This window comes from Podarcis pityusensis, assembly GCF_964106645.2.
Source record: "Podarcis pityusensis genome assembly, chromosome: 12".
Lineage (NCBI taxonomy): Eukaryota > Metazoa > Chordata > Lepidosauria > Squamata > Lacertidae > Podarcis > Podarcis pityusensis.
The window spans coordinates 21,899,774-21,923,588 of record NC_138037.1 but is presented as its reverse complement, the minus strand read 5'-3'; the positions used below and the strand labels follow the sequence as shown (position 1 = coordinate 21,923,588).

The 23,815-nt window shown below is 42.0% G+C and overlaps 1 protein-coding gene across 5 annotated transcripts in view; it reads right to left on the bottom strand.

Moving 5' to 3' along the window:
• ARHGAP21 (Rho GTPase activating protein 21) overlaps positions 1 to 23,815 on the bottom strand; it is a 103,630-nt gene that overhangs the window by 50,280 nt on the left and 29,535 nt on the right. For all 5 annotated transcript variants that reach the window (XM_080974348.1, XM_080974349.1, XM_080974350.1 and 2 more), the window contains 2 exons: positions 5,493 to 5,675; positions 3,840 to 3,864 (listed from right to left, as the gene is read on the bottom strand). In XM_080974348.1, the coding sequence (XP_080830474.1) occupies positions 3,840 to 3,864; positions 5,493 to 5,675 (208 nt within the window). Of the gene's footprint in view, positions 1 to 3,839; positions 3,865 to 5,492; positions 5,676 to 23,815 lie in introns of those variants that run through there.

The window sequence follows — 23,815 nt, the reverse complement described above, 5'->3', positions numbered from 1 at the left end:
AAGGCCCTGTCATGGGTCAAAACTAACAACACAGCCCTCAGTGGGCGATTTGATGCAACAAATAGCACTTTGGAGTACATTTTATGTGGGGAAAATTGTAACAGAGCTTCCTCTGGTTGTTGATTGTAGGCATGCACATTTAAGTGTGTGCTTCTCAAAACCTGTACTTTGACCTTTGGACAAATGAATAACTTGCCAAAATAGAAAGGAGAAAGTATATATTCAATACTTACTTTGATCAGCTGACTGTCTCCCATTGGAATAATGTAAGGATCAGATTTAAGGAACCCATTTAACTTTAGTCCCACAGATTTCAATGGGAACAAAAAGCAGCTAGCTTGCTCCAGATCCAACCCAGTCATTGTCAAAAGCGCTGTACAGCCTCAACTTTTATTAAAGAATTTAATATTTCAGCTTAGATTTGCATTAAAGAGGTTGGCACTAGATGGCTCCTTTGCATATAATTTAAACAGAACCATAGCAGCAGTTTCACAGATAAGAAAGCTCTGCGATCCTATCCACTATGGCTTGTATAGTATTCACACTAACTCTATCCCACACCTATAATGTATGAAAGGCACTGCAGGAATAAATGCAAATTAGTTTGATATGTGAATTGCTTGCCCTCTTAGCTAAGCTATTCAAGAATGACACACACTGATCATTAGCACCCGGCTAGCTACTTCCGCATCACAAAATAGCTATTTATGGTGCTCAAAGAAAAGGCCTTTTCTACTTTTTGAGCTGCGCCAATCTGTTCTTCCACCTTAAAAGGGTTTCTTGAGATGTCCATGCTTCTATAATTGACAACTCTGAAATGAAGGATAGTATTCATTTTGTGTTAATATAGAAATAATAAATACAGGGGTACCTCCGGTTACGCACGGGATCCTTTCCAGAGCTCCAGTGGGATCCCGAGGTGTGCGTATCCGGAGGTGCCGCTTCTGTGAATGCGCACAGTGTGGTTTAGCGTTTCTGCGCATGAGGCAAAACCCAGAAAAATACTTCCGGGTTTGCCGTGCACTTATCCCGAAGGATACGTAACCAGAAGTGAATGTAAGTATAGGTACCACTGTACTATCCTTCGTTTAGGAGTCGCCAATTGTCTTAATATAGAAATAGGTGATCTACATATACTGGATATGAAGTATTCTAGACAACAGCATTTATATACTGTGGTATCATAAAATTTAAAGACAGTGAACACTGGTAAAACAAAACATCATTTAAAAATGAATAAGCTTTTAAAAAAAATTTTAAGAATAAAGAGCTATAAAGGCCAGACAGCACAAAAAAATATTTAGGACATGGGTCACAACCCCAAAAGTTATCACTGCCGTGTATTCAGGGGAAACTGTATATGTAGCTGGGCATTTGTCCCCTGTTTCTCCTAAGCATGTCCTCCTGCTCTAAAGACATGCTACTCTTCGGTTTAAACTGTCTGACACTGGAAATGGCTGCAACAGAAATATTAATCAAAGTATATGGCGGTCTCCTGGGAATTCGTATTGCTTCTTTGGAAAAAGCTGTTTTTTAAAAAAAAAATTGATTGGATTCAGACTTAGTCATGCTTAGAATAGACCAGGGATGTTATTTCCCCTTTAAAAAAGCTCAACACCTCTCCTCCCCCCCCCAAAAAAAACTCAACAACTCTGCTCTCCCCCCAAAAAAGCTCTAACAATCCTCAATGACAATGAGTAGATCACTGCCATTTTTTTTTTATATACTGGGTGTAGATCGCAGTCTCTTGGGAGTTGGATGTGCCTGGACTAGACCATAAAAATCATGGCAAACTTTTATTCCAATGGGTCTGCTGTAGGCGTGACTAAATCTGGATCCAACCCAATGTAATCAAACAAACACTACTTTTATTGACCACTTACCCTATTTTTCACTCTATAAGACGCACTTTTCCCCTCCTAAAAAGTAAGGGGAAATGTGTGTGCATCTTATGGAGCGAATGCAGGCGGGAGGCTCTGCTCAGCGATCCCTTTAAAGACCCGAGTGGAGCATGTGAAGGGGCTGCCCTTCTCCCTCCTCGGGGAAAAGCCCCCAAGAGCCACACACACGCTCCGCACTCTCTTTAAAGGGAGCGAGGCTCTTGGGGGAGCCTCATGAAAGGGAGCACTGAGCAGAGTCTGGGATGCATACGGGCTCTGCTCAGCACTCTCTTTAAATAATCCCCCCCCCTTGCATTCCCCCTCTAAAAACTAGGTGCACCTTGTGGTCAGGTGCGTCTTATGGAGCGAAAAATACGGTAATTCCCTAAGTCTACACATCCCCAAACACAAGATTCTTTGGCCTATTCAATGTTCGTCCACCTAGCTTCCATAAGAGTTCATGTCGTCTTTGTGGCTGGGCATGGATTTCCACTTCATACTTCTAATTCTCGCGTTCCTTTGTTCCGCTTTCTCATTTTAAAGGTAATTCCACCAATAGCTGAAATGTGACTCATCCTAACATTTATTTCCTCCACTCTCGTCTGGCTGAATTATTCTTAATCCCCTGAGTACACAGGCTTCCTTCACATTCACCTGCCAATATTTCCATGCTCTTATGTACCTCACAGCCCACCAAGGTAATACCAGCATATGAAAGTTAAATATTCCCAACTCCTATAAACGTATGGACAAAGCTAAAATGTTGCTATTATTTTTTCCGAACTCCTAATATCCAGGGTCTTTATAGGACAATGGCATTTCCGCCAGGTAACAAGAGCACAGTATGCATTTCACAAATGTTCCCCCCCGCCACAACTCTCTATCTCCCACATCACCTCCTATTTTTCTTACCGTAGGCCATCCAATCCTGCCTAATGACGTTTCTAAAGGTTGTTATTTTATGGTTTTAAATACAAATCTCCACAACTCATAATTCTTGCAATCAGCCCGAGGCTAGAAATCTGACAACATATTTTTTTCTCAGCACTGACTGTAATCCAATGCAAAGAACTCCCCTCATTCTCCAAGGAATGCTGCCATAGTGCCAGGGAACCTAGGAAATTTAATTCTCCCTGAAGATCCATGTAGGAATCTCAGGCATTATTCAAAGAAAGGTTATGCCAAATCCTACTTTCACACACCATTTTATGGTTGGCATATGAATAAATTAGCATTATCCAGGAAGATATTTGAAAGCAACCTCATTTACCTCTTTTCAACAGGAACGTAACTGTCCCCACGATTATATGACCTTTGAGGAGAATCAGCTTGTTCATTCATGAAGCGTTTAAGTTTAACGGGTTTGGGGGATGTTACATGCCAGGGTGTAGATAGAAAGCCGTACCTTGTCCGTGCTACAATTTTTGTACCTGCTGATAGGTAAAGAACCACTAAATTCAGTGGTAGATGTAGTTATATTTTACAATATACTTGTTTACATAGTCATATAATTCTGCCTTCCTATGCAACTGGCATGGAAAAGTGAATCTAGAAATTTCATATAAAATACATCACTAAATTAGTACACCCAATATTTAAGACACATTTGGTAAAATATTCATTAAATTAAGAACAGACTTGTTTCATTGGTTATACAGTCGTAACCTTGGCTCCCAAATGCCTTGGGAGTTGAACGTTCTGGCTCCCAAACGATCAAAAACTGGAAGTGAGTGTTCTGGTTTCCGAACTTTTTTTGGAAGCCGAACATCTGGCACAACGTCCGGTATTGTTTCCGGTGCACCTGTGCAATTGGAAACCAAACCTTGGTTTCTGAACGTTTTGGAAGTTGAACCGACTTCCAGAATGGATTCTGTTCAACTTCCAAGGTACAACTGTATCATGAATTATGGATTTTAGACTATTCGATTACAACACACAAGAATCAAAGAGAAAACATACCTGTTTTATTTCCATTCTCTTCATCCTGCAAAAGGAAATCATAAAAATTCAAAGTCCTTGTATTTAAAGCAGAACGAGCTGTTCAAAACATTTGCATCCAGGCTTTTCAAAACTATTTATTTCAGAACTGTTCTACAGCTGCTAAGGGAGCACCTAATTGCCCAAATTTTGAAAAACCAGACAAGCCTTCCAAATGAGTAGCCATCAAATTAATGTTTAATAATGAGACAATTAGCAGATAAAAGTAAGTTAAGAGAAAGCTATTCTAAATATACCTTTTTATTGCAGTCCTTCATGCTGAAGTTCACTATTTGTAGAAATGTTAAGAAGGAGCAAAGGAAGCTGCTTCACAACCATTAGTTAGAACCTCATTAGTCAGAACCTTGGTCCATTTAGTTCTAAAGACTTTGCCAGCCTCATGTTGAGATACCAGAAATTAAACCTGCGACCTTTGGCATGTGAAGTTTACGCTCCACAATAGGTTTTCCTCCATTCACATTTTCTACCATTGCTATCAGTTCACTTAGTACTTTCAAATGGGTGCTTAACTGTATGATGTTCTGCATAATGGTTGCATGAATCTGCTTGTCATTTGGGAGGTTTGGTATACTATTTTAAAGTATGTGAACTACTATTCAGCAAACCATAAACTACCAAAGCGACTCACAGAAGGCTCAAGCTGCCTCAGTAGCTAGGAGTGTCTTTTTCCAGCTCTGACTGGTTCGCCAGTTGCAGCCCCTTTTGGACAGAGATTATCTGGCCTCTATAATCCATGCTGTGGTAACTTCCAGCTTGGATTACTGAAATGCGCTTGATGTGGGGCTACCCTTGAAGATGACTCAGAAACATCATCAATTGGTCCAAAATGCAGTTACAAGATTACTGGCTGAGGTTCCCATAATAAACACCCCCTGGTTGCCAGTTCATTTCTGAGCCTAATCTGAGGTGCTCATGCTAATGCTTAAAGCCCTGAAGGGTTTATGTCCCAAATGTCTAAAAGACCACCTCCTTACCTACAGACCCTCTTGGGTGTTAAGATCTGCAGAGCTCTTGGTAGTTCCACCACCCTCAAGAGGTTTGAGAAGAAATGTATTCTCCGTGGCAGTCCCTATGTTGTGGAATTCTGTCCCAACAGAGATGTGCCAGGCACATTCATTGTACAGCTTTTGTAATATGCTGAAGACGCACCTTTTTACCTTGGTCTTACTTAGCATAAATATTTTTAGGACCCATCGTAACTGTAATTTGTTTTAATGCTGTATTTTTGCTATAACCCACCCCCCTGGAACCTTTTGGTGAAGCGGGGGTAGTAATAAATCTAACAGCACCACAAATTAGTCCAATGGAAAGGGAACTTAAAACTCTAGTTGGCAAGAGAATTCAACGCTTCACAAAACAACAACCCAACTGCTCTAACTTATGCATGTTTACTCAGATTCAAGACCCACAGCATTAAATAGAACTTAGGTTGCAACAAGCAAAAATGAAAATGAAAAGGAGGTTTAGTGTGGATCCACTGCTAAACTGAAATGGATGGCTAGATATCTATAAGGCTACTATTTTGCAGTACTGTACTGAAAAAATATTTGTCATTACAGTTCACTTGTGTCACTATAACCAATGAGTTACTTGTTGAATATTCATTTCACTCACCTTAAACGTAAACTGAACAGCAGACTCTGGGGGGTAAACAATGAAATGTCTTAAGGTGAAGCCAAAACCCTGTGATGTTCTTTGCAAAACTACCGTTTTGGGACCAGGCCAGGAAAACGTTTCTTCATCCTCTGACAGGGATACAGCTTCACTTTGTTCTTTTCCATCTTTATTTTTGGACACCTAATAATAACGAAAAAGAATTGGAATTGGAATTGGAAAAAGAATTGGAAGAATTGGAAGTCTGACTTTAAGTTACATGCTTTTTTTCACCATGTTATTGGAAGTAATTTCATTTGCAAAGACTGGTTTCTGCAAAAGAAGCTTGCAAAATCACATTTGCTGTTGTTTGAAAGTATGGTTCAATGTGAACTCATTGTGTGCTGGGACACACCGCTGAAGAGTTCTCTCTCTGGGTCCTGCTGCTGCTGCCCCACCATCAGAAACAAGCCAGAGTTTGGCTTGTTGTGGATGTCCTCCGAATAAACTACAAGCAGCAAGTCAAGAACAAACCTTTCAAGAAAGAAACAAGCCACAAGCTTGGGTTCAGACATCAAAACAAGCAAGCCTTGCTTCCTGGAGGCATAGGAGCTAGATGGCAGTATAACCCATCCGATGGATCATCATCCTCCAGGGAGAAAGCTCTTTACACTACTTTTGGAATTTCTTGTCAAAAATTCGTATCACCAATGTATATATATATTGCGCAGAAGACCATTCTGTCTCCACACTTAAGATTCATATGTTCTGCTCTGCAATCAACTGTCATTTGGAGGGCAGCTGCTCCACCAGATTTTTATTTTTATTTTTACTTTTTACCTTGTAACCTCTCTTGCTTTTTCCTCTCCTGCCAACTCCCTTCCCTTCAGGAATCTGGCAAAGATGCAATGAAAGGCCTATTCACCAAGTGACTCACAAACAACACATTCTGTCACTGGAAACGATACAAAAATACAAATAGAAAGCAGAACCCTAAATAAGAATACTATTTTTTAAAAAAATATATATATTTAAAGCAGCAAAACAGAATTAAGGTGGTGGGGAAGGTAATTTCATCCAGATTTGTGAGATTAATCATTTGTTATTTATTGAAAATGACACTGAGCTGGTTGGTCTCTGTACTGAGTTTATTCCTAGGGAAATTTCCCACTTCTAATTTTGGCTCGCCACTGCAACTTCTTGTCAGAATTTATCATACATTTCAGTACTTCCATAAAAAAATATATGAATGGGCCAAAGAGCAGTCCTATAAGATCAGAGCCAGTTTCAAGCTAACTTATTGTTTCCAACAGTGGCTGATCCAGTATCTTCAGGAAGTGCACAAGCAGGCCATTTCTCTACTGTTTTCAGTAGCATATGGAATTCAGTGGCATAACAACATAGGAATTCCATCCTGCTATCACAGTGGCCAACTAGATGCCTATGAGAAGCCCACCAGCAGAGCATGAATACAACAGTGCTCTGATCTCCTCACATGAAATTCCCAGCTACTGGTATTCAGAGAACATAGGTATTGTGGCTAGTAACCATTGATTGCATTATCATCTGCACTGCCATCTTGATTGGTTGCATTCATCTGTCTGAACTTGTAAAGGCATCCAAGTTGGTAGTAAGCCATTACACCTGGTGGGAGGGAATTAACATGGGGGATCCATTGCAGTCATGGCTAATAGCTGCCACAGCCTTCCTCAAAGCTATCTAATCCATATATTTTTTAGTACTATCAGAGTGATATCACCACATCTTACAGCACCATTTAGTTAGTTATGCTAGGGACAGACAGAAGATAAGGTAGGTCTTTACTGATAGCGCTTAGTGATTTGAAGCAAGGAGCTACACTATGATTTGATAGCAGCCACAAAAGGGCTCCTAAATTCTGAATTAGATTAAAGTTGAAGAAATCTTGGAAGGGGGTGAAACAGGACCATGAGCTCAGCTCTGGTACTAAAAACAAATCTGAGGACTCAGCATGAGTTCAGAGGCATTTTGTTCATTAATTCTAAAGGTACATTCCTTCCCCTACCCCTCCCTGGCTACTATTTTGCACCTGCTTCCAAATGGTGGACCTCAGCGGCCCAGTATACAGCCGTACCTTGGAAGTCAAACAGAATCCGTTCCGGAAGTCCATTCGACTTCTAAAATGTTCAGAAACCAAAGCACAGCTTTGTGAAGAACCAAAGCGCAGCTAGTGTGAAGAATTTTATTTCCTAATCCACATTCTATTAAATGCTGCCAGCCTAGAATACAGAATTTAGGTAAAGGCAAAGGGACCCCTGACCATTAGGTCCAGTCGTGGTCGACTCTGGAGTTGCGGCGCTCATCTCGTTTTATTGGCCGAGGGAGCCAGTGTACAGCTTCCGGGTCATGTTGCATGACTAAGCCGCTTCTGGCAAACCAGAGCAGCGCACAGAAACGCCGTTTACCTTCCCGCTGGAGCAGTACCTATTTATCTACTTGCATTTTGACGTGCTTTCAAACTGCTAGGTTGGCAGGAGCTGGGACCGAGCAACGGGAGCTTACCCCGTCGCGGGGATTCGAACCGCCGACCTTCTGATCGGCAAGTCCTAGGCTCTGTGGTTTAACCCACAGTACCACCCGCATCCCAGAGAATATAGAATTTAGAAGGCAGCTATTGCTCAGTGCTTTTCCCTTGATTTTGTATCTTCATCATAATCAGTAACAAAATGAACATCAACCAGCAATTTCCCAAACCACTGTCATGTCTTTTTTACATCAATACTAAGAACATACACCCAAGTAAAAACCTCCTATGATATGCAAATTCAGAAGCAAGTACTGTGCACTATCAGGGATGTCCAACCAGTAGATCGTGATCTACCAGCAGATCCCTGACTGATCCTGGTAGATCATGGGATCCCTACTATGTACAAAGTGTACAAAAAGTTATGGGGGGGGGCTAAAAAACTGTGTAGTCCTTCCCCCAGAAAGCTCAAGAACTCTGGGCACTTCCCTCCTAAAAACAGCTCAAGAACTCTGGGCAATCCACCCACCCCACGCACGCTCCTCCTCCCTCCAATGGGTAGATCACTGCCAGTTTCTTTATACTGGGAGTAGGTCGCAGTCTCTTGTGAGTTGGACATGCCTGATGCCTGCTTTAAGCCAACCCCCAATAGGATCAGGTTATCTCAAGAATCTGAGTGTATTCCATCAGCTCTTGCTCAAAACCCTTCATCAGCTTCTGAAACCTTCATGCTAACCCTTCTGAAAAGTTCACTTGACCTAGAAAGGCGCGATTCAAAATATACTATGAATGAATACAGTGTGCGCCATATGGACCAAGTATTTATTTTGCCATGAATACAGTTGATTAGAAGCCACTGCGTTCATCACCTGAACATCATATACTTCACACATTATACTGCAACATGTCTTCTTTCCCTGCACAAATATTACTGTATAGGAAAAAAGAGCTGTGTGTGAAGTAGCCCTCCGATGCTATATCAAACAGAGCTGCAGTTTGATGAATAAAGTTTAGATGGCAAAATCTCACTATAAAATTTAGTTTTGGATTATCCAGGGTCAACCCCCAATGCACAATATAGCCAGAGTTCAGAAACTATTTATATCAGTAAGCAAAAAGGAAACAGGCCATTTAGAATAAAGGTTTCCACATGAACAACTTTGCTCAAGTGGCATGAATGATCACACTCACTTTACAATTAACCTGAGGCTGAATCTGAGAGCAGCTGAATGCAAAAATTCTGCAGACTGTGAACCCAGTCCAACAACAACTGAAATCACCTGGAATTTTACCAACTCCAAATGGGCACTCCCTTTAAAATAGCAGATTAGCGCTTGAATACCCTGAACAGTAAAGCTGCAGTTCTCAAGCACTCATATTTCTAAACCCTAGTTATTCTGAAAATGTTCTACTTCTATCGGTACAATTACTGGCTATGGACCAAAAGCACATAGGTTCCCCACACCTGACAATGAGAAGGTCCAACACCTTCTCCTCCTTGGAGAAGAGGGTATTTTGACCAATGTACCAGACAATTCTCAAACTGTTACTTTCAACACTGTACACACAGGTCCCGCTTACCAAACAAGTGCTTCCTGGAAATCATTCATTAGGCAAGTGTTTGCATAAAGAGTCCGCAATTTCCATTGAGTCCTATGGGAACATTTCTAATCTGGGATTTTCCCAATCTATCTCCCCACTTTTTCAATGGTTTCTTCCAGGAATTGGTGCAGCCAAACAGCAAAAGAGAAGCAAAAGAAAAACTAATTTGTCCAATCTTGTTCCCTACCTACCTCCATGCATAGTTTCTGCCCCAAAATATCTGCCGCCAACTGGTAGAGCACAAACAAGCAAGGAATTAAGGCAGTGCGCAAACTCCAGATATCTGGCTATCTGAATCTACAGAGTGGATAGCAATGTGTGGGCATAATTATTTACCTTTATATAAGTGAATTCATATAGCGTGTGGGTGGATAGCAGGACCCAAGGTATCGGGGCAACCATTTCAAATTTGTTTTGTTGCAAAAGAACATTTCTTGCAGGTATTTCAACAGATGTCCTTGTTCATTGTTTATTATTATTTCATATGCAACAAGATGAAAAGTAGTAGTGCTAAATTATATATAAACTGGGCTCAGTGCAAAACTGCAGCTAATAAGTCACAACCGAAGCTCTTGTATGATGTGTTTTGTTTTGTTTTGTTTTGTTTTGTTTTTGTGTGTGTGTGTGTGTATACACACAAACATTTTACACATGCCCCTTTAAAATACACATAAGTAGGTTCCAATTGACATCTGCCTATGTGTATTTTGAAGGGATAGACACTGAAAAGAAAAACACACAAGCAGACTTCTCATTTAAACACAGATCATATGAATTTGGCTTCCCGGTAATTTTACTTATTTTTATTTGCTACATTTGTAATAACACCATTCAGCCAGAAGGTTCCCCGTTAGATAAAATCACAGTTATGGAAACCTGAGTACAAGAAGTAAAATGAGAACTGGCCCTTTATTTTCATCAAAACCTGTGAGTTAATCAAGATCAAAGTGTAAAATTCCAGTTTTGAAAGCTAAACAATCACATGGCTCGCATGGTTGATTTTACCAACTTCTTTTTAAAAGCCTCTGCAGCGAACCATTTAATTCACACCTCTTTTAATCTGAACACGATCAGCTAGAAGACATAGGATGCAGTACCTCTGATCATTAAAAGCTCAACTCCTGATGCTGAAATCTGGTATCAAAATGTACATGCATTACTTACAATGCATTCCCTTACAGAACTGAAAACTTTGGTTTTACAAATAGGTAATTTAACTGACTGGCAAAGCTTTAGACCAATTGCATTACATTTCTGTGTGAACTGCTGCTACTCACAGAAGTGCCAAACTGACACTTAAGCTTATCATGCTGCCTCCCACGCAAGGACACAACATATAAAAGTTAAACAATTGCTCCATACCCATTGGGATTCGTCCCACACTGCCTGAGCTTGAACTGCCATCAGTGGTGTGGAAGAGACCAGTCGTAAGGACAACAGGGTGGCCATTGCAAAAAAAAAACATCAACCACCGAATAAACCAAGAAGAGTTTATCCTCTGGACAACATCCAAAGAGGAATCTTCACCCAGTCCTGTGATCAGAATAAGATCCGGTGCTATAGAACATCAGGTCAGCAAAGCTGTTTTCACAGCGGTTTATCTGCTCCATGATCTCTTCCACCAGAACTTCTTGGGGAAAAGGAAAGTAGCCCAGTTCATACCATAATGCTATAAAATGCAATGGGGGAGGAGGAGCAGGAGGACGGGAAGGAGGGAGGAAGAGTACACACAAGAAGATTCTGATTTGTACAGACAAGAATGACTTGCTGGGAACAGAGTTTCTGCACGCTCTTGCTTGTGAACTGAAGAAGAACGATAACCACGTCAAAGCTATTCATGAATCAATGTGTCATTTCAGAAAGGTGCTCTCCCATCAGAGTGAAGCTTCATTTGCCTTACTCCTGGGACAAGCAACGCAGCTGCACAATAAAACAACTCTGAAAAAAAATATTAATTTTATAAAGCATGCCTCACATTAATTTTAAAACCAAAGGAATTCTCTGTCACAGCTAATTTGTGTGTTACACAGAAGCAAGGGGGGAGCGCAAGCAACTCATGCTTCTACTACTTATGCCCTCATAAGCGATTATTTTGCAATCTGCAATAACCTGATTCAGGAAATGGATTTGCCTGGATGTATTTTGAATTGAGTGTTTTTTTCTTCTCTGGCTCAGAATGTTAAATGATATTCTAAACATGCAGAGTTAGCATTTGGCTGGCCAGGCACTCAAAGCAAACTTACTTGGGTTAAATTCTAGTGGATTGCTGTGAGCATACTTTTTTTTTTTTACATTGACACCCACTCAAAGTAATAGTCAGTAGATGTAGAACAAACAATAATTACTCGTTTGCACAACTCATACACTTAACATATAGACATGCTGATGGCCAGCAGCTTCATTTGAAGACATTGTGGTTATGATTTTCTGCCACAGTGTTAACCACAGAGATGACACCTGCCGCTTTTCTTGGTGTAAGAAGTGGCAGGACTACTAGTTGTGTAGCTAACTTTTCCAGCCAAGTCGACGGTGTTTCCAGGCCAGGAAAACCAACATGGTGTCCTCCAGATGCTGTCAGACCATAAAACTCCCATCGGCCCCAGCCTGCAAGACCACAGCAGATGGGAGTTGTGATCTGCCAGCATCTGGAAGGTAAATAAAAAGGTAAAGGTAAATGATCCCTGGACGGTTAAGTCCAGTCAAAGGCAACTATGTAGTTGCAACGCTCATCTCGCTTTCAGGCCAAGGGAGCCGGCGTTTGTCCACAAACAGTTTTCTGAGTCATGTGGCCAGCATGACTAAATCGCTTCTGGTGCAACGGAACACCGTGACGGAAACCAGAGTGCACGGAAATGCCGTTTACCTTTCCGCTGCAGTGGTACCTATTTATCTACTTGCACTGGCATGCTTTCGAACTGCTAGGTTGGCAGGAGCTGGGACAGAGCAACGGGAGCTCACTCCGTCATGAGGATTCGAACCGCCGACCTTTCGATCAGCAAGCTCAAGAGGCTCAGTGGTTTAGACCACAGAGCCACCCGCATCCCTATCTGGCAGGTACTACACTGGCTACTCCTAGACTCAACCCAGGGTTTGATCAGCTCCAGACCCAGGTCTAATAAGGAAATATATCTTTTGGATGCTCGCTGCACCAAGGGTTGTTCAGCTTCCAAACAATATAGGCCAGGAGCGGAGAGGTCAAACCCACAGACGTAATGTGGCTTTACTGAGGCCATGCCTCTCATTGGCCCTGCTCCATGCTCTCCTCTAGTACTTCCACCTGCCTGGAATGTATTATTGAACTGAAATAATGCCTGTTGTATACCTGGGTGGAAATAAGGGGGAAGTGTGTTGTAGAAATTCTGGCTGTTAACGTGTCTGGAATGCAATCTGGAGTACAAAGGTAAGAGTCCACGAATCCCTGGGAAAGTTGCATGCACTATATTTTCCTGCCGTTTCCTTTAGCCGCCAGAATTTGCTGACCACTCTGGCTTCCTCAGTTGCCTGCGAAACTATTTACTCTATGCACTGCACTCCGTGTGAAAAATAGTTCCACACAGCTGCAGGGCTCCACCAAGGCTGCAGTGAAATTCATGGGAACTCCATCTGCAGCTGAGGGGGGAGAAGAGAGTGGTTCTAATAAAGTAGTCCAAGGCTGGCTGTGAAACCTGGGAACATGGAGTGACCTAACTAAGGCAACTTGGTTGCATGCTGAAGCGAAGAATCGGAGTGCAAAACAGGCCCTGGCATTTTGATAACAAAACCTGGGAATCTACCCGGACATAGATGCCGTCTGGACTCTTCTGTCTAGCTTGGAACATACAGGGCTGGAGGAGGAAGTAGAAGAGAAATTAGAATGGAATATGGCAAGTTTCCAAACCTCTCAGGTATTTGCACTTGGCAGGATGCACCTTGAACTGCAATGGAAAATATGCCAAAGTGTACAGAACTGCTATTCACATCTTTCCCTCCCATTTAAAGACACAGGGACTCAAAACGAAACCTGAACTAAAATGTTTCCTAACGAGGCTAAGTAACCCCTAGTGGTCACTGTCATGTCAATTAAAGTTTCAATGGCAAAGATTTTGTGTTAAGAATGCTTCCCACCTCCTACAAAAACTGAAGGGTATGAGAATACCTAAGTAGAGGCCATCAACAAACAGGCATTACTGCTGCTCAATGGTTTTAAAAAGAACACCTGCAAGAAATGTGCAAAACCATTCAAATATATTTTGAATAGTGCACAACAGTATGAGGGATGCTTTAGAAAAGCCAAACCAACATGATTTTAAGAAGTAGTACGTGCCACACCATACCTGTTCTACATTTGTAAGAACTCAGTCATTTAGTGTGGCACTTTGGAACTCCCTGCCTATTGAAATCAAGCAGGCGCCTTCGCTGTGCTCTTTTTGGCACCTGCTAAAAGCATTCTTGTTTAGACAAGCCCACCCAGTTGCTTAGAAAGTTGCTTAGAAATTTTACTTTATTTACTTTATTTATTTTAACCTGTTTTAGTATTTTATTTTTTGAATGCTTTAAAACTATGGTTGCGAATTTTTCTTGATTTTACCGTTTTATCTTTCGTAAAACGCTTTGAGGTTTCTTACACTCAAGCAGTGTACAGTATAAATAAAGGATTGAGCACACATATTTAAACATGCATTTGTAGCTTTGGAATATTACTTGACAGGTGAATAAACCTCCGAGTTAATGGGTTGTATACAGACTCCAGTGGTGACTATTATAGACATATACTGCCAATAACAATTGTTGAGATCTTAAGAGTTATTTACAACCACAGGGTACTCCTACTATAAATAAATTCTGCTTGACATGCATGCGACCTCTGAACACAACCTCTGCATGCAACGTCTGCATGCAACCTCTGAATGGCATTACTATGGCATACTTTGTTGAATACATTCATAAACATAAGCTGATAGGCACTGTTAAAAATAATCCTGACGTATTCCGCGTGGTAAATACTGTACACAGAGCCAGATACCACCAGAGCCAATTGACTGCATCCGAGCACGTACATAATCATGAAAAAAAACAAACTTTATAATTATAATTTCGTGTGTTAATATTACCAATATTAACCCCTTTCATGTGATGCACACATACCTGTCCATCAACCCATTAGTGCCACAGCCCCAGAAGTGAGTCTGTGATACTAGCCCCAACCCTCAACATTTGCTTGGGTGTGCAAGTCTGAAGGAAAGTCTACGCACGTAGAACTCTAAGGGATATTGGAACCGTATGCAACCAGGGTTCCAGATTGCATGGAAGTCCACACATGTACAGTAGAACCTTGGATTATGTTACCCTCGGGTAACATAAACTTCGGGTTGTGAAAACGGCAAACCCGGAAGTGTTTCACCATGCGCACATGCACAGAAGCGCTCTACCGTGCTGCGTGCATGCGCAGAAGCGGTCTCTTTGGTTGCGGAAACCTCGGGATCCAACCGGAGCTCCAGAACGGATCCTGTCTGCAACCAGAGGTACCACTGTATTGCTTTAGACAACCATGCACAATGCACAGCTGTCAGGGGGCAGCACTGGAAAGCTGGGGACACAGTCATGCTGCCCCTGTTAACTTATCCCTTGCACATGGATAACACATTGAATGGAGTCTTACATCATGAAGTGCTCTGCTACTGTAAGTTACGTCCTGTTATAACAAAGGAAATGACAGTTTCCCGCCTTTCCAGGGACCTCATTCTGAAAAACCTGAAGCAGCAATGTTGTCCCTGCTCCCTTTGTGATATTCATAGAAGCAATTTTTTTCTCATTCCCTCCTTTTCCCTATTAAGTTCAATGGTCTATTCTATTATTTTACATCCTCATTATTTGGAACATGAAGTTACGCATCTGTAATATTGTTATGGACCCCAAATCTGAGGGGAAATTGTTTTAAAGCAGAAATTGCCGTTGTTTCTGCTTAAAGATATTACCGTAGATACACGGCACTCACATCACCTTGGTATTTTTCATATATGAATACATTTTATAAAGAAAGAACAATCATTTTTATAGGGCACCGCTATCCTGTAAATACCGTATTGGCCTGAATATAATCTGCATCTGAATATAAGCCACACTATTAAAATTGGAGGGAGGGGAGAGGAAAAAAAACAACCCTGAATATAAGCCATTCCTTGCTACTCCTGGTTGCATACTGGGCGGGGGGGGGGGGGGGACCACGCTGCCTTGCCTGTGGCCTTTCCCCTTCCTCACTCTCTCCTTTCCTGGCTTTGGGGGAGAGGACAGAGGATTTCACACAGGGCGAGTGGCACTTTGCCGCGCTCCTGGTGCTGTTTGCCCCACGCTCTGGCTGCATACTGTAAGGTCACGAATATAAGCCGCACTTTAATATTTCACAGTCTGAATTTGGGGGAGGGGGAAGTGAGGCTTATATTCAGGCCAATAAGGTACCTTCCGGGAAATAGTATTTTTTAAAAAAATATCAGGAGGCCCACTTTTTAAAAAAGATTTTTTGCAGGCAATTCAGTTCAGCTACATGCCACTTTAGCAAGCAGCCATAAACCCTCCTGTCCGCCATTCATTGCAGCCTCAAAAGTGCCAAGTCCAGTAGAAGACCCTTTAGATCTGAGCATCTGTCACTCTGCTGGCAGACCCTTTAATGCTGTTAAAGCTTGGAGGGGGGAGTCTAGCACATTCAAAGGAAAAGCTCTCTTAAGAAATCCTTATTAGAAAGTGAAATAAAGGCCTTTAGGTTGAAGCAATGGCATACGACTCCTGTTTGCCAGAGACAATAAAATGCAATTAAAACTAATTCCAATGTGTTATATAGTAATATTAAAGAGTAAAATAGTTCCTGTATTTGCAACTATCAAAAATGATCCTTTCTCAGTTTATCATTTCTTTTAATAAGGTGCAAGATGTATATTTGCAGGTTAAAACAAAAAATACAGAGTGAAAACTAATTGAAATGGAAGACTAATTTAAATATGTAAAAGAATCCCTGCTACTAGAAATGAAATACTGTACAACAATGGACACAATACTGCTCTTTGTATACAGAGCAGGGTTTACATGTACAAACACAAACTGGGAACCGATGCAGATGATTTAGTATCAGTTATTTGCTCCACTCTACCAGATCCAGTAAGCATTCTGGCAGTCACATTCTGGACCGATTGAAGGAGCTTCTGAGCTGGTGACTTCAAAAGGGAGTCCCATGTAAGTCTGCACTGCAATCATTCAATGTTATCTGTTTTAAATGAGATGAGCACTCTGAATCAAGGCATAAGTCACCCACAATCCAGACATTCAAAGGCGCCTGACACATCTGGCATGTAATGTTCAGCTACTTTCACCTCAGATGTTGAGCCACCGACATCTCAAAACAGTTATGAAGCTCTGAAGTTCTGTAACAGAAAACGCCTGTGCCTCCCACCTTTGACAATTGGAGTGAAGTGAGGAGCTGCCCCCCAGAGGGCCTTCTCCCCCCCACCCCAATTTAATAGCAGGTGACAGCTCTAAAGGAGGCACAGGGCCTCTGCCTCCTTGCTTAATACTAAAATATTAGCTAGAAATGAAACTCTATTTGCCTATCTAGCCCCATAATAAACTACCCAGAAATGGAAAAAGGTGGCAGGTCTACTGCTGACAGATGTTTGTAGCTTTCTATATCTCACTTAGTCCACTTTTACCCACTCACAATTTCTTTCAAATTTGTACAGTCCCAAATTGGCAGACTCCGGCCTGTTTCTGACATAATGTTCTGTGTTCACACAGAGACTTGTAAATAAGACAGTGACAGTGCTAACTCAAGGAAGCATCATATGAAGACTGAAATACTTCCAAAACAGACTTATGTGTAGGATCCTACATTCAGGTCCTAAGCATGGACGGAGCTCCAGAAAAGTTAGGTGAATGTCATCACCTAATAACACCTCCATGTGGAGGCTTTTGAGTGACTGTTTTTTGAAACTTCTTTTAAGACACAGTAATGCCCTTCATGAACACCAACCTTGGCAATCTGTCCAAATAATTCTAACCTACAGGTAACACACTAGAAAAGGAAATACTCAAATTACAGATACAAGTTCAGAATTACTCCACAAAATTACTTTATCCAGTGTAATGCACTCACAATGCATGCTTACCTTATTTCACCACGCAAGGGTCGCATTATTTTCCTATCCAAAAACGGGTGTGCGACCACTATGCGGTGAATTACGGGACAGAAGTGGAGGAAAAGGTTGAGGACAGGAGGCAGGGGTGGTCGCTTGCCCACCGATTCCCCTTCTTGGCTGGGGTGCCCTAAGGGAGCCTAAGTCGAGTGGCAGCAGCGGCAACAGCAGCAGCAACCTGCTCACCTCGCCTCTCCAGCTACCTCTGCTAAGTCAGGACTAAGCCAATGAGGGCCTAGACTTTGGCCCTTGCCGCCTCAGGAGCCCCCACACCAACCCACAGCTCACCTCGGAATTACCCCTGTGACCATTATGCAGGGAATGCTCTGGGACCAATTTTGGGGTCCAAAAAAGGGGGTGCGGCCATTTTGCAGTGGCGAAATATGGTATGGGTAAACTGGGAGGCTTAGCGACTATAAGCATAGCTTGGTACCTCTGACTCCCATCAAGTTCATGATGTGATGGCTGTTTAAACAAGTAAAACTATTGCACTGGTGTAGTAAAGCTGGACATTAAAAACTTGAGTCAGCTTATTAAAAGGGTCATGGAAATATCTAGAAAGGGTCGATTTGGCTGGCCATGGAAAGGATAAGAAGCCAGAGGAAACCTGGCCTGGAAAAAAAAACTTCAGAATGAAAACTATCTGGACATCCAAGATGGAAAATAATACATAAGGCTGAGTGTTGGAGTTAACACTCCTGTGATGACAAAGAAACCGTGTCCAGGATGTTTGTGGGCCCCAATCCAAGAAGCGTTTTTGCCTGGAGGCTAGTTTGTTTGCATGGTTACCACATGCACAGTGCAAAAAAATGTTAACTAACATTACAAACTGAGGCGCCACAGTGAAAAAGCACTTCCAAAGAATTACAGAAGGAAAAAGTGACAGAGGACAAGAGTAGATCTATACTGGTGGTATGAAACTTGTATCTTCAGGTTTTAAAGGCAGCTGCAATGTCCTCCAGCATATCGTTTGAATATGCTAATCTGCATAATTATGCATATTGAAGACTCTCCACTAGTGGAAAGAAGCATTAAAAACAAAAGAGGGAGAGAGGGGTCAGTTTAATACCTGTCTAATGGAAATCCTAATAAATATATTGATTGTTAAAAGAAGTTGACAGTACTTGCCAGATGGATGAGATCAATAATTTATTCTACAATATGAGCACTTTTGGCCACATTCCAACCACCCTACTGTTTGTGCTTCTCAGCAGTGTAAGACAAACAGATACGTATAAAGCAAGTGCCATTGCCATTTTCCCCCACTTAAGAACAACAACAATCAGCTACCAGCTTCTTCAGCTAGCAATAGTACTTGCTCTTAAGAGAATGACTCCCACCTAATTCTCTAACAGTGAATTTTTGGGCTGCAGGCCTTGCTGAATTGCCAACCAGAACCAGACTCCAAGAAAATATGTAGATATGATAGAACATTTAAGGGAAAAACCACTAAATAAAAAAATAAGAAATATTTATCATGCACATTTTACAACATTTTTGAAGACCATAAAACAATCAATAAAACTTAAGAACAATTTCAGGGCATGAAGCTTATCCTTATTATTCAACAAATTTGCAATGTGTTGTACATAATTTATGTTCCATATTCCCACATTTGCAAGGTATGGTATGGTATGGATTTGTGTTTTTTTTACACAGATATGTAAATGTGGCTCAGAGAATGGAAGTTGCTAAAAGTCGTTCAGAGATTTCGTGAATTAACATGCTTTGGAAGAAAAGTCCAAATACTGTCCATGGGGCCACACTGTCACATCTCCACACACCACAAGTAAAATCTAGTATCTTAAAAGCCTTTTATATTATGTTTGTGTGTGCGCTGACGCATACACAGAAAGAGACAGACACCTAGCAATGACCGTTTACTGTGATTCTAGGGAACTAAGTGATCTATAAGCACAACACACTTACTTCTAAGTAGCAACATAGGAAAGTTTGAAACAAACTGCAAACTACCGTATTTTTTGCACCATAACACTCACTTTTTTCCTCCTAGAAAGTAAGGGGAAATGTCTGTGCGTGTTATGGAGCGAATGCCTGCGGGTGGCGGAGGGGATTTGCTGCAGTCGTGAGCACAGGATCCATGGTTCCCCTTCCTTCCCTCCTCCGTGGCTCGCTTTGAAACAGCAAAGCGGGAGAAGAGCCTCGGAGTGGGGAGGAGAGAGGGACAGAGAGCCTGCTTCTTTAAAGGAGCAAAGCGGGAGGGGAGAGGAGCCTTCTCCCCTTATACCCCTCTTCTGCATTATTAGCAGCATCCTTCTCCACACACCCCATGCGTGTTCCTTCTCCCCTTAAACTCCTCTCCTGCATTATTAGCAGCATCCTTCTCCGCGTGTTCCTTGTCCCTTGAGTGCTTTTCCTTCCTTCCCCACTTAAAACGTGGTTACAAAGCACGGATCCACATGGATCCTCGGGATTTTTGCACTGGGTCACCCCAAATTCACCATCAGATCACATAGCATGTCCGTGGCTACATCTTGCACCAAAAAAGTCACGCACCCACTGTTGCCTGGGGCCGCAGTGGTGCAAAAACGTGGTTACAAAGCATGGATCCACATGGATCCTCAGGATTTTTGCATCGGGCTACTCCAAACTCACTGTCAGATCACATGTCTGTGGCCACAGCATGAACCACAAAAATCATATATCCACTGTTTCGTTTAGAATATTTTTTCCTTGTTTTCCCCCTCTAAAAACTACGTGCGTGTTATGGAGCGAAAAATACGGTAACAATGCTTCATAATCACCAGGACTTTAAAGTGCTTAACTTTGGCTGTATTTTTGCTCATTAGAAATGTGAAGGGGGAAAAATTGAGGGGGAACTGGCTGGTCACTGTGAGAACTGGATGTTGGAATAAATGGGTCATTGGCCTGATCCTGCATGCTCATCTCATCTTCTCATGTGGGTCCACCGCTCTGCCACCCCCACCCCCACTCAAACTTTCCCCCTCAAAAAAACTGGAACCAGGTGTTTAACTTGAGCTAGAAATTCATAAGCATTTACACCGATTGTATCTGAGGGCAGGAAGTTCCAAAGCTAGGGTGCCACCACCAAGAAAGCCCTTGCTGCCAGTGCACCTCAGTGAAAGTCACCACCACCAAGACAGCCTCCCTGGCTGATCTTAACACACTGGCTGGTCCACAGTGGACCAGGTGTTCTATCAGGTGGAGCCACCTGGGACCACTCAGATTCCATTCCAACAGTGTTGGTGCCACCAGACATCCGTGTTGGGCGTGGGTGTTTGCCTTGCAGCTGCAGTGCTACAGGGAGCAAAAGCGTCAGGGACCCAGGCAGGATAGGCAGCAATGCGTTGGCCTCAGCAGCAATCAAGTGCTTACACCAGAACTTTACCCAGCATCAAGCAAATATGAATGACTTAAAGAGTGCATGTAGAATTATGCAAGGATACCACCACCACCCCAAAAAAAAACCCACAACCCAACAACTCTTTGAAGATCCAGTTTCTAGCTCTTACTGCTGCTAAAGTTTCAAAGTCTGAGACAAGTGCCTACTAAGGCCAAGAAATAAGATGGTATTGGAGCACAGATGTATTTCACATTCCAAGGTCCTAAGTCCTGTTCCTCTGTCACTATGACTACTACAAAATATACCGGGACCATGAGCCAGATGTTCATTACTATAAATAAAACACTGGTGATTTAAAATGCAGCACTAAAAATCTGAGTAAACCATGGCACACCCTGAAACAGAGGGTTAAAAAGTACAGAAATCATAGTATTTCAACATTGAAATTGCCTTCCAATAAAAACTGGAGTTTGGTGGAGGAACAGAAATGACCTTCAACATAAATATGCCTTGACCTTCCATTTCTACATGAAGGTTTAAGAACATCCTCACTCCACAACTTATTTATTCTCAACTTCTAAGGCCAGTAGGCTGATCACAGGATTCAGTTCATGTGATTCTTTTCTGTCAGAATTAGGGGCAGTTAGATTGCATGGATTACCTGGTTTACAAAAGATGTTATCTGAATGGTGGAAGGGAGGAGGGCTGGCTCACTTCATCAGGTAAGGAGGGTGCCAGCCTCAGTTAATGCATGAACTGGATCCAAGTCAAAAGAGAAAAGAGAAAGTTGTCCTGCTGTAATTCAGCTGGCAACAGAGAAACCCTAGTTCAGCAAAGTGTTTTGTCTAGAGTGTAAGAATGGGACTGAGGGGGCCCAGATTCAAATTTCCCACTAGGCCATGAAGCTCTCACTGGATGATATTGGGCAAGTCCCTACGTATGACACTCACCAACCTTGCAGGATTGTAGTGAAGGTGAAATGATGGAAAGAGAACCAGGAACTTCACTTTGAATTAAATTAAATTAATATTAAATTAAAATAAATCATTATCACCACTGATGATCGCTAGGTGACTCTGGGCCACTAATTACCTCTAAGCCTACTTCTGATCACTGCAGATGGTGACAGCAGTCACAAAATTAAAACACACCTGCTTCTTGGGAGAAAAGCAATGACAAACCTAGACAGCATCTTAAAAAGCAGAGACATCACCTTGCCAACAAAGGTCCGTATAGTTAAAGCTATGGTTTTCCCAGTAGTGATGTATGGAAGTGAGAGCTGGACCATAAAGAAGGCTGATCGCTGAAGAATTGATGCTTTTGAATTATGGTGCTGGAGGAGACTCTTGAGAGTCCCATGGACTGCAAGAAGATCAAACCTCTCCATTCTTAAGGAAATCAGCTCTGAGTGCTCACTGGAAGGACAGATCGTGAAGCTGAGGCTCCAATACTTTGGCCACCTCATGGGAAGAGAAGACTCCCTGGAAAAGATCCTGATGTTGGGAAAGATGGAGGGCACAAGGAGAAGGGAACAACAGACGACGAGATGGTTGGACAGTGTTCTCGAAGCTACCAGCATGAGTTTGACCAAACTGCGGGAGGCAGTGGAAGACAGGAGTGCCTGGCGTGCTCTGGTCCATGGGGTCACAAAGAGTCGTACACGACTAAACAACAACTACTTCTGAGTTGGCCTCTTCAAAGTTAACTGTAGGAATAATCCCTATGTAGCCTACACCATCCTGAACTTCTTTAGAGGAAGGGTGTGGGATATAAAATGTAAGAAACAAAACCACAGATAGAACCGAAACAGTGAAGCAGCAACCCAAAAGACACACGCAATAAAAACAAGGAACACCTATATTACAGTGCTCTTTAACTTCATGAAGGATTTATCACCTCCAGCTTATTGTGGAGAAATCTCTTTAGAAAATATGCTGTATGATGACTTGGACTGCAATGTAATCTCGATTTGAGTCTTTTATGAAGTCACACCTATATGACTGGATTTTTTTATGTTTACCTCTGTCGCTTGCCCAGTCATATAAACCACAGCCCCAGAGTTTATACATGCCAAGATCCACCCAAGACGTTTCATTTAACCATATGACCCAGTTCCGCCCTTTCCTCTTGGGCGTGTGGATTGCTGGTCTCTCCCACTCCTGGTGGTGCATTTATTATGCAGGTGAATCCTTTCCATAAGTGACCCAAAGGACTGAGAACTGAAGGAAGACTCAAGTAAACAGAGAGACCCAGAAGAATGTCACATCTGAAATTCCTAGAGGCCCTATTTTCCATGACTGGTTTGAACTAGGATAACACATTTCATACATACAAAGATCAGCACTGGACCTTTCAGCATTCACATTCCATTTCTGCTTGAACATAAACTACTTTGTGGCGGGCTCAAAGACATGAACTGTAGATGAAGTTCCCCTTCATTCATTACAGGAAGTCTGCTGTCTAAGAAAACTCAAGTGTCTAAAAGCTTAGCTGAACTGTCCTCCTTAAAACACAAAAAGAGAGGAAAATCAGCACTTTGTTCTAAATTTTAAAAGGCAGTTTCCTTTTTTACACTCAGCTATTGGACCTCTCCCCACCAACACCTCATTATCAGCCAGATAATTATTTGATGTGGATATTTACAAGTCTCAAAGAGACCTAATTTATACTACCTTAGAAAAAATTAGTAATGACCTAGTAAACATGTTGTGGATTCAGACTAGCAGTAAAATCCTCTGCCCGAAAGTTATTCCTA